The sequence below is a fragment of the Schistocerca piceifrons genome, chromosome 4, assembly GCF_021461385.2.
Source record: "Schistocerca piceifrons isolate TAMUIC-IGC-003096 chromosome 4, iqSchPice1.1, whole genome shotgun sequence".
NCBI lineage: Eukaryota > Metazoa > Arthropoda > Insecta > Orthoptera > Acrididae > Schistocerca > Schistocerca piceifrons.
Genome location: NC_060141.1, coordinates 307,756,968 through 307,769,227, shown reverse-complemented (window position 1 = coordinate 307,769,227; position 12,260 = coordinate 307,756,968). Strand labels below are relative to the sequence as shown.

Below are 12,260 nucleotides of genomic sequence, written 5' to 3'. Positions count from 1 at the left end.
ACCATCCTTGGAAGTGAGGCCACCGAAGAGAAAAAATCCTCTGCCGTTGATCACCAAAAAAATGATAGGCAACCACATAGGTATCCTTATGGATGGCTGACCAGCCCAAGCTCTTGCAGACTCTGGAGCATCATATTCAGTCATTTCGGAGAAGTACCATTGCCAGTTGCAGAAAACCGTATTCATAGACAACAAAACATCTCGGCTGAAGGTGGCTAATGGGAAATATGTAAAACCTACAGTAAGATGTGTCATTTGTGTGAGTATAAGTGGCCATACAGAGTCCTGAGAATTCATCTTCTTGCAAGAATGTAGTCCTGACGTCATTCTTGGATGGGACTTTTTGAAAGCTTCTCAGGCAATTACAGAGTGCGATCGCTTGAAGATTATGCTAGACGAAATGAGATCCTGTAGACAGGAAGATGCTCATCCGAGTGCGGAGACTGTGTGCTGGATGAAGCGGTCATTCCTGCAGTCAGCACTACAAAGGTAACTGTCATCTATCATGCCATGCATCAACACATGGATCTTGTAGTGCAATGTAAGAGAAGCATACCACTGAAGAATAGCTTGGTCATCCCAGCCTCTGTCGTCTCATTTAAGAATGGATTCGGTGAATTGTGGGTAGTTAACTGTCGCCGAGAACCACAGAGCCTTCCAAGACGCATGTGTGTAGTAAACGCAGAGCCGTTAATTGCCAAACAGGTGAGCATCATAGAAACATCCCATGCCGACTCTGTGGGCGAAATTGGCTCTACCACTAAGAGACAAGATCTCCTAGCTCGACTATCACCAGATTTCACTAAGCAACAACAGAAGCAGCTAATTGCCATTCTTCAAGAGTTCTCTGAATGCTTCAATCCACAGGTGAAGAGCAAATTAGACAAATTGACAGTGAAGCACCATCTTCGCATTGGAGACCATCAACCAATGAGCCAGAGAGCATACCATGTGTAAGCAACGGAACGTCGAATAATTTGTGACGAGGTAGAGATGATGAAGAAGGAAATCATTCAGCCTTCACAGAGCCCATGGTCATCACCAGCAGTTCTAGTCGGGAAGGATGATGGCAGTTGGTGCTTTTGTGTTGATTACAGGAAGCTTAATAAGATAACTAAAAAGGACATTTACTCTCTTCCATGAATTGATGATACACTAGATTGTCTGAAGGGTGCTAAGTTTTTCTCAACCATTGACATGTACTCGAGATACTGGCAAATTGAAGTAGATGAGGCTGACCGTGAGAACTGTATTCATTACCCCTGAGGGCCTGTTTGAGTTTAAGGTAATGCTGTTTGGTTTGTGTAATGCACCAGGAACTTTTGAACGGATGATGGATAATCTTCTAAGTCAGCTGAAGTGGACAATGTGTCTTTGTAATTTAGATAACATTATAGTGTTCTCAGAGACATTTGATGAACATATAAGAAGACTGAGGGCTGTTCTTAAGTGTCGCCAACAAGGCAGACTGAAACTTAATCCAAGAAAGTGTCTCTTTGGAGCAAAAGAAATCAAAATACTTGGACACCTTGTGCCAAATGAAGGTGTGTGGCCAGACCCAGAAAAGGTGAGATCTGATGCTAAATTTATCTCGGGTGGTACTCAACAAGATTCTTTAGATGTGCTGCGAAAAGCTCGGACAGCTGACCCTGTACTTGGTCCGTATGATGAGAGAGCACTTACAGAACTACACACAGATGCCAGTGGGTATGGGATCGGTGCTGTTCTGGTGCAAATTTTGGATGGAAAACAGAATGTTATAGCCTATGCTTCCAAGACACTTACAAAAGCCGAGAGAAACTACTCAACTACAGAAAGAGAATGTCCATTTATAGATAGCTTGTAAGTTGTCAACTCCATCTCTTCCATTTCGGATGTCTGCTTCCCACCTCCTCAATATGTCCTTTCTAGTTAACATTTAAGCTGCTCCCTTGGTCTGCAGTGTTTTAGAGTCCGATTAAGATGTTGTTTTGCCATTATATCTGTAGTTATTTTGACATTGAATAGTACTTGCTCTAAAACTTTACATCTCTTTTATACAGGCTCATATGCGAAATCTTCTTGTCCTGATTTCACAGGTGATTATGTTGATGTGCTTGGAAGTTTTGGTGATATTGCTACTTCCAACAAAATTTGGAAGAGTATTGGTTTCATTTTCATAGGCAACCTCTTAGACTTCTATTAGTCATTTCTTGGTGCATAATTGAAAAGTGTTGATACAGTTCATTGCTAATTGAAAGAGATCCGTCAGAAATAATGCGCTCACAGCTGGTAGTGCAAAGCCGTGGCTTTGAAATAAATTTGAGAACACTTGCACAGCGTCAGTGAGTTTAGTTTGCTCTCTTCACTCGTGTTTTCACTGGTATCTGTTAAATCATTGTCATTTTGAATTTCTTATTCCACTGCTGAACTTGAAGTTGTTGATTCTCTGCCATTTTGTAAGGTCATTTACACACCCACATCGTCTATGATGTGAAATAGTTTGATAAAGTTCTATTTGCTCGCCAAGGAGCTCTCAATGTGGAATCTCTTGATTTGTGAATTGCACTGACAGTTTAATTGGATAGCGGACTGCTCATCAGTTGAACTTGCTTGCTAGACGTGTAGAAGACACAAGCTACAGCATGAAAGTGCAACTCGAATAATAATTTTGGGCTCCTTATTATACAGGGTGCGGCAGAACCAACTAATCAGTTTCTATTGATTACCGCTGGGGCTGTGGTGGGAAAGGGCAGCGGCACGTGGTCTGCCTTTGTTCAGTCGTTGACCCCATTTCAGTAGCCAGCATGGTCTGGACCAGCGCACATTGTAGTTTCGCCGTTCACACTTATTATGAAAACAACAGATCTGCGATTGCTAGACAACGAGCTTTTCGGCAACAGTTCAACATTCCACGCAACAATGCCATTCCTAATGCAAACACAACTCGGTCCTGGATTTGGCAGTTGGAGGAAACTGGTAGCACACTAAGAATAGATACACATGGCCAACGCAGATCCATCAGAACGCCAGAAAATGTGCAGCAGGTGAGAACAGCAGTTCAGCAATCGCCGCAATGTTCTGCTCGATGACATGCTGTTGCATTGGGGATTTCAGACCGCGGCTTGAGAAGGATTCTGCAGTGCGATTTGAAGTTCCATCCTTTCAAAATAATGATTGCTCAAGAGTTACCCCCAGCAGACTACGCCAACTGTCAAAATCTCTGTGAGCAAATGCTTGCTCAGATCCCTCTGAATGCAGCTTTTTTCAGTAGTGATGAGGCATATTTTCATCTTAGTGAATGCGTAAATAAGCAAAACTTCTGCTACTGGGCTGAAAATAACCCCCGAATTAATCATGGAAGACTGGAACATTCTCCTAAAGTGACAGTGTGGTGTGCCATATCACAATTTGGCGTTGTAGGGCCTTAGTTTTTGAGGAGGAAGGAGTGACCGTGACAGTGAATTCCACACGTTATGTTTCAATGTTGCAAAATTTTCTGCAACCCAGAATGAATGAGATTGTTGAACAAAATGGACTAGGGGACTTGTGGTTCCAACAGGACGGAGCTACTGCTCACAAAGCTCTAATTTCACTTGATGTTTTGAGAGAAATGTTTCCGGGACACCTTGTCTCTTTGAGGTGTGATGTCGAGTGGCCTGCGCGGGCACCAGATTTGAGCATTTGTGACTACTTTCTTTGGGGATAACTGAAGGAAAAGGTTTTCAAAACCTGCCCTGACACCCTACCAGAGTTAAGAGCAGATTATTGACGAAGTGAATGCCATACCTGCGATATGTATGCAAGAGCTGCTCAAAACTAAAGGGATCATCTACAACAATGTATTGATGCTAATGGTCGGCCGCTTTCTTGAGGACATTATATTCAAAACTAAATGAATGTAAAATGGTATATTGTACTAATTTAGAAAATAAAAACATTTTTTCTCTATATATCCAGAATTACTTTTTATTGCTCCTTAAAACTGCTTAGTCAGTTTGGCCGCATCCTGTATTAATAAAAATGTTTGTTTTTGGATGATCTTTAATACAATTTTGTCACCAATTTGGCCTTGGTTTTTTTCCCAGAAACTAGGGACTGTCTACCTGACATGGGAGACAGTGGTGGAAAAATAACAGTAAGGGACTCATCTGAGGCCCTGTAATTAGAATGAGTATACTTTAAATACTTTAAAGAGTTTAGATTTGAAACAGTCAAGTGCCAGCAGCCACGGTAATTTGAGCTCCAATTGTGTGTATTGTAGTTATTGTGGTTTAAAAGTTCATACTTTGACGTGTGTCTCATGGTGTTGGTTCTCTGTCCATCAGTGTTTTAACTGGCATGTATTGTCCTGATGAGGGTTCGCGGCCGCCTCACGCGTGCCTGTGCACATGACTGACCCTGTTGAAATCCCACCATGGTTCTCTTTACCAATTGTTGAGGTGGGTTGGCATGTTTACTTTGAACAAATTAAGAGTGCTTAAAGTGGGCAAACCTGTCTGAATACCTTGTGCATGGAATAACGACTCCATTCTATTTTGTTTTTAGATCTTTTAATACATAGCATTGATAATAAGAGTTTCTTTTATCAACTTGACCTCGATTTTTTTCAAAAACCAGCGGGTGTCCAGCAAAAAACGATACGTGTCTTTTATTTTTCAATATAGAACATCCTTCAAAAACTTGACCAAAATTGGTGATCCACGTGTCAGATGCTCCCAGTGTCAGTGTTACTTTTTACTGTCAGAAACACTTTTGTGTGACTTGATGTGTGTATTGTGATTGTGTGACAGAAGGAAACAAAGCAGGCATCATGCTGATTTACATGTTTGCAAAACTAAAGTGCATGTTTTGTGGTTTCTGTACTCATCTATGCAAATCGTAAAAATGTGCAGTTAACACTGCTTTAAGGTTCTCTTGAAAACTACTTTTGGTACCATGTTTCGGAAAATGAGCTGCCAGCGGATGAAACTGTTAATGCCATTGAAAGTTTATTTTTTAATGGAAAAACACATTTTTCATGAGGAAACTAGCAAACTTTTCACTAATGTGAAGACAAGTTCTTCAGGTGGAGTTGAAGTAAACATTGAAACATTTGACACTGTCTGTAATAGCAGGTCTCTGCGGTGCAGATATTCTGAAGGGATGCAAATCTGTTCATAATTTTGTGGAACAGAAACTTTCAATACCAGCAGCAAATGTGGATGTTGTCAAATGTCTGGTGTTGAGATGAAATAAACACATTCTTTTGACAAACTTTCAGCACTGTTTGGTTGCAGATTTCTGCTGCACGTTAACCTACACATAAGCAGCTAAACACACACACACACACACACACTCACACACTCACACTCTCTTTAACATCTACTTTTATGTGGTCCAAATATCTAAATCCACTCCTGATTTTTGAATGTGTAAACCTCCACACAGTTATATGACGTCGGTTAAACATGCTGTTTTCTTGGACTGGTATGTATGGACTTCAGCAAATTCCATTCCAAGAACAGTACTGGTGGTTTGGGTTACACTACTAATAGCAATGTATTTTCTGAGTGACAGCACATTGTGCAAACTGTAAGAATTGATCAGCAGTTCCATTTGGCTTAATGTCCCATGATTTATCTTTCAGACATAACACTAATTTGTTAATTGCCATAAACATTACACCAATTTTGTTCATTGTTTTTACAGTAGTATTTGCAGATGTATTTAGCATTATTATTATTATTATTATTATTATTATTAGGTATAACAAAATTTGAAGTTAAGCGACAAGTTGCGTAATATGATTTAAAATATTGTTGACAACATGAAGGATGAAGAAAATTAATGTAGCACTTCATTAATTCCAGATATCAGTAAATTTAACCAGCCACTCTGTGTGGTCACTTTTGCACCAAAACAATTGGCAACTTACTATATCACTTAAATTTTTTAATATTTTTATTTTGTTTAGGTTGTTAGCAGTCTGACTGAATGGAACATGAAGCTAGGAAGGAGTTTAGTTGATGTAGAAGGTAGAATTTTACCTCAAGAAAAAATAATACAGTCAGCTACTATTAAGTATGATGCAGGGCACGAGGCAGATTGGACGAGGCAGTTACGGTGTAAGTAAACTTTCTGATCTCACTTATAGATTTCAAGGTACCATAGTCTGAAGACTTATATTTAAAGACACTGTAAGGTGAATAATCTCACAAGTTTGTAAGTGGCAGAACTATTTAACAGGCTGAAATTTTGGAGAAGCTACATTACATCAAAGATAAGCAATTGATGTGCTGTGAATGCACATTTATTTTAGACAAAATCACATTCCAATAGCAGTCACGGAGCAACAGGACTTCCTTTGGTTTGTATCCTTGGACATGATACTTAATGAAGACAACAGTAAAATTAGAAAATTACTTGCATATGATTGTATTAACAGTCTTTCTTCCCGAGTACCATCTACAAATGAAACAGGAAAAATTTGGAGGGGGGGGATTCTAGTTTATTATGTATACACAGGTGCACATATTTTATGGTGACTTACAGGTTATGGAAATGGATGTATGCTATGCCACAACTTCTTTCATGTGAATTTTGGAATGAAATACGTATATAATGTTCTGTTAAGTTCAGAGAACCAGAGGTTGTTGAGAATTCTGAAAGTAGCTTTGGGCAATTAAGACTAAAACTGGAGAAGGGAATACAGTAAACAAGTGGGTAGCATTGAGAGATGAAATGTGAAAACAACAGAGGATCAAATAGGTGGAAAAACAAGACCTAGTAGCAATATGTGCATATCCCAACAGATATTGATTTTAATTGATGAAAGGGGAAAATATATAAATGAAGCAAGCAAAGGGGAATATAAATACCTCAAAAATGATGGTCAGAAAGTGTGAAGTGACTGAAGTAAGAATTGTTAGAGGACAAATGTGAGTCTATCAAAGCAGATATAAGGGGTGGGGTAAGGGGAGGGGAGACAGATACCACCTATAGGAAAAATGTGTGTGTTTGGAGAAAAGAGAGGCGATATGAGAGTACAGATGGAAAACCAGTATTAAGCAAAGAAAGAAAAGCTGATAGATGGAATGAATATATGGAGGGCCTAGACAACGAAAATGAACTTCTAGGCAACATTTTAGAAAGGGAAGAGAAAGTAGTTGAAGGTGTGATGAAGGTGCGACACTGAGAGAACAACATGGCAGAGCACTGAAAGACATAAGTCTAAAACAGGACACTGGGAATAAAAGACATTCCATCAGAACTACTGATACCCTTGGGCGAGCCATCTATGACAAAACTATTCCACCAGGTGGTGCAAGATGTAAGAGATGTGGGAAATAGCCTCAGATTTCAAGAATGTAATACAGTGCACTCCCAATTATTCGTGTGTAGGTTATCAGGTTTGCAAATTATTTGAGCCCCTAAAAAAATACTTTTATTAGGAAAAGAGCAATAAACAACCCACTGCTTGGCAAGTGCCATTTCCATTGTTTAAACGACTATCACATGACAACAAAGAGCAGTTTACATTATCAGCCAGCCTGTTCCGTGTAAATCGGAAACAAACTAAGTTTTCTGATGTTAATTAATGTGTGTCAACGAACCAAATCTAGAGATTTGTAAGAAGAGATGTCAGAGAAACAAAAGAAGCTTGTTGACATTAAAACAAAAATTAGATTTAATTAAAAGATTTTAGAATGAGGAAACTGCTGCAAGACTGTGCTGATTATGGTTTTGGAATGCAGACTGTTCAGGACATCAAAAAGAATAAGCAGAAAGTACTGGATTTTGTCAGGAGATGAGATCCTAGTTCCAGGCCATCTGTATGAAAAAGCATGGACAGATCTACATTTGATGGATGAGATGCTGCTCTTTTGCAATGGTTTAGAGCCGAAAAGACTAGAATGGGTCATTATTTCGGGTAGGATGAGTGCCAGAAAAGATAGATTTTTTTCATGAAGCTGTAGGGTTCGAGGAAGAATTTAATGACATCATGGGATTTGCGAACCTACTGTGCAAGGAGAGTGGCTTAGTTCAAATTTTGCAGCAGCTGGTTCTACTGGAAAATGGTTCCAGATTTTTGTGGAAGAAGAGAATTTCGCACCAGGTCAAATTTATGATACAGGTGAAAGTACACTCTATTGGAAGTGTCAACCAACCAGAACCTTTAATTTTAAGAGCAAAGTTCATGGTCATGCAGATAGGTTGTCTAAAGAAAGCATTACAATTTTGTGCACCACTAATGCTTCTGGGAACCATAAAATGAAACTGCTAGAGATTATAACATAAGAAAAGAACATTCAGGGATATCACAGCTAAGGATCTTGTGCATTATTGCAACCAGAAAGGAGTGTGGATGGATAGTGAAATTTTCACAAACTGGTTACACAAGCATTTTGTACCACAAGTTCGACAATTACTAGAAGAGAGAGAATTGCTGCAGGATGCTGTTCTATTGCTTGATAATGCCACTTCACATACCAAAAGGATAAGTTGTATCTGATGGTGGTCTCATTGTAACTAAGTTTTTACCTCGTAATATGACTGCCTTATACAGCCAACGGACCAAGGTGTAATTACATCGATAAAAGGGTGCTACTGGGCTGGTATACCATTCGATGGGGATTATTTGGTGGCATTCTCGGAGAAAGTTGACAATTTTGGATTCCATACACGGGATTTCTGATACCTGGCAGGAAATCGGGCTACAGACGCAAGTTTGGTCATGGAGAAAAATTCTTAGATATACTGAAGAAAGTTATTTTCAAGGTTCAGTGATGAAGAAATAGCAACTACACAAATTATGAATCTGGTAATTGATTTAAATGGCTTCGAAGATGTTCATCAAGAAAACTTGAGTGAGAGGCTGAAGCTCGGAACAGTGAACCCTGCTTCCAGTACCTGAGTGACGCCAAGTACCTGAGTGACTGCTGCTTCACAGCAAAACAGAGGACACTGAATGTGAAAGTGGAGATGAAGACAACATCACAGATTATTTTAAAAAATAAACGTGCTTACTTTACCTATGCACAGAATTTGGATAAACTTTTGGACAAATAATACAGGTTTGAAAATTGGTAGATTCGTGTTTCTTGATTATTTGTGGATTTTTCTCCCCCATATTAATCCAAATAATTGGAAGTACACTGCAATTCCAATTCCAAAGAAGCAGGTGCTGGCTGTCATGTGTGAATATTACCCAGCTATGAGTTACATAATTTAAAATCATGGTTGCAAAATACTGATACGAATTATTTACAGACAAATGGAAAGTCTAGTAGAAGCTGACCTCGAGGAACATCATTTGGGTTCTGGAGAAATGTAGGAACATGCGAGCCAATATTGACCCTACAACATACCTAGCAGACATGTTGAAGAAAGGCAAACATATGACTATAGATTTTGTAGAATTAAAGAAATCTTTTGACAGTACTGACTGGAATGGGCTCCACGAAATTTGAAAGGTAGCAGAGTAAACAACTTCTACATTAAGCAGAAAGCAGCTATAAAAGTCCCAAGTACATGCAAGAAGGCTGAGAAGGGAGTGAGACAGGGTTGTAATTTATTCCTAATGATGATTGTATACATTGAGTTAGCAGTAGAGGGAACTTAAGAGAAATTTGTGGAGGGAATAGAAATGCAGGGAGAAGAAATAAAAGCTTTGAGGTTTGCTGATGACATTGTAATTCTGAGACTGCAAGGGACTTGCAAGAACAGTTCAGTGGAATGGACAGTTTCTCAACAGCGGGATATTAGATGAACATCAACAAAAGCAAAACAAGGGTAATGGCCTGTATTCAGTTTAAATTAGGCAGTGATGAGGTAATCAGATAGGAGGAAAATGACACTAAAAAGTAGACGTTTTGCTATTTTGGGCAGTAAGATAACTGATGAAGGCTGAAGTAGAGAGGATATAAAATGTAGACTGACGAGACAAGAAAAAAAATTATGAAAAGGAGGAATTTCACTAACATTAAATGTGAATTTAATTTGAATTGGTCTGCTGGAGTGTAGCCATATATGAAAGCGAAATGACACATCAGTTGCATCAAGGAATCAATTTAATATTGGAGGGAAGTGTGTGTGTGTGTGTGTGTGTGTGTGTGTGTGTGTGTGTGTGTAAATAACAAAAAATATTTGGGTGGGATGAAACATGAATGCTTTTCACATGATGTAATAGTACACGGAATATAGTGTGAAATCTTCTAAATGTTCTGTGTATTATTGTTTGCAGCAAATCCAATGTTTGTGTGTTGCACTCTAAAGAACTGGGTTGTCATAAGTCCCTCAAGATGTATGAGGGATGCAAGATCATTTGTGCAAACACTTCAGCGAGCTGCCGGTGGTATGCGGATCAACATGCCAGAACCCTACTAGTGAGTACTTCTGTAATCTCTCTCTCTCTCTCTCTCTCTCTCTCTCTCTCTCTCTCTCTCTCTCTCTCTCTCGCGCGCGTGCATGTAGGACACAAGTATGACCCATTCTTTAGTACTACCGAAGTGTTTGAGATCACAACTATGTCAGATTAAATGAAGACATTAAAGCATTCCTGAGTGTGTGTTTTTAATGACATAATTTTTGTCATTACCTTTTCGAATTCATTTTGAAGTGTTACTCTTTGTTCTATCACATTCACTGCTCTAGAATACACCTAAAAAAATTACAGAAAAAATTTACACAAATGTTTTCTCTCCCTGTGTGTGCGTGCGTGCGTGTGGGCGTGTGTGTGTGTGTGTGTGTGCTTCTGTAATTTTTTTGTGTGTACTCCAGAGCAGTAGAGCAGTGAATGTGATAGAACAAAGAATAACACTTCAAAATGTATTTGAAAAGGTAATGGCAATTACGTCATTAAAAACACATACTCAGAAATGCTTTAAGGTCTTCATTTAATCGGACTTACTTGTGATCTCAAACACTTGGGCAGTACTAAGGAATAGGTCATACTAGTGTTCTACATGCAGTTTCCTTTACAGATAAACTACATTTCTCCAATAAAATTATCCCATTAAACTGAAGTTGACCATTTGCCTCCCTACTACAGTCCTTAATGCTTGTTCGATTTCATATAGCTTACCAACATTATACCCAGTTATTTATTCAGTGTGACTGTCTCAAGCAGCATACTTTTAATACCGTATTCAAACACTGCAGGATTGTATTTCATACTCGTCTACATCAATTTAAATCTTTCTACATTTAGAGCAAGCTGCCATTCATCACAACAACTAGAAATTTTGTTTCAGTCACCTTGTATCCCGTTACAGTTACTCACTGTTGACATCTTCCCTTTCATCAAAGCATGATCAGTGAACAACCGCAAATTGCTGTTCATCCTGTTGATCAGTCCATTTATGTATATGGAGAACAAGAGCAGTCGTATCACCCCACCCAAGGACACTCCTGATGATACTTGTCTCTGAACACTTGCTATCTGGGACAGCATGCTAGGTTCTGTTACTTAAGAAGTCTTGGAGCCCATCGCATGCCTGTTAACTTGTTCCATCTTTTTGGACTCCCTCCCACGTCTGCATTGGGGCACTGTGTGGAATGCTTTCAGGATATGTGGGAATAGGATCTGCCTGCTGTTGCCTATTATCCATTGTTGGCAGTGTACCATATGAGGAAAGGACAAGCTGAATTTCAATGGGTCAAGCTTTCTAAATCCTTGCTGATTTTATGTATAAAAGCTTTTCCTTCTCAAGGAAATTTAGTTTATTCAAACTGAGAATGTGTTAAAGAGCTGGCCACTGTGCCAAGTGGTTCTAGGTGCTTCAGTTCAGAACCGTGCTGTTGCTACAGTTGCAGGTTCAAATCCAGCCTTGGGCATGGATGTGTGTGATATCCTTAGGTTAGTTAGGTTTAAGTAGTTCTAAGTCTAGGGGACTGATGACGTCAGATATTAAGTCTCATAGCCCTTAGAGCCATTTGAACCATTTTTGTGTTCAAGAATTCTGCAGCAGATCAGTGTTAAAAATATTGGCCTGTAATTTGGTGAGTCCTTTGTTTTGCCCATCTTATATACAGGAGACAGCTGTACTTGTTTTAAGTCACTTGGGCTTTGTGCTATGCAAGAGATGCACAGTAAATGCAAGGTAAGTGGCTAAAGCTGTAGAGTACTCTCTGTAAACTGAACGGGTATTCATTCTGGACCTGGCAGCTTAATTGTTTCAAACTCTTCCAGTTTCTTCTCTACACCAGGGATGTCCATTACTATTTCCATCATACTGGAGTCCATGCAAAAGTGTGTTTGCATGATTTTCTTGCACAGATGTGAGAAACTTAAAATTTCA

The 12,260-nt window shown here is 39.2% G+C and overlaps 1 protein-coding gene across 3 annotated transcripts in view; it reads left to right on the top strand.

Annotated features, from left to right (window-relative positions):
- LOC124795345 (piwi-like protein Siwi) overlaps positions 1-12,260 on the top strand; it is a 119,366-nt gene that overhangs the window by 72,151 nt on the left and 34,955 nt on the right. For all 3 annotated transcript variants that reach the window (XM_047259335.1, XM_047259334.1, XM_047259333.1), the window contains exons 10-11: positions 5,936-6,086; positions 10,205-10,346. In XM_047259335.1, coding sequence (XP_047115291.1) covers positions 5,936-6,086; positions 10,205-10,346 — 293 coding nt within the window. The remainder of the gene's footprint in view (positions 1-5,935; positions 6,087-10,204; positions 10,347-12,260) is intronic.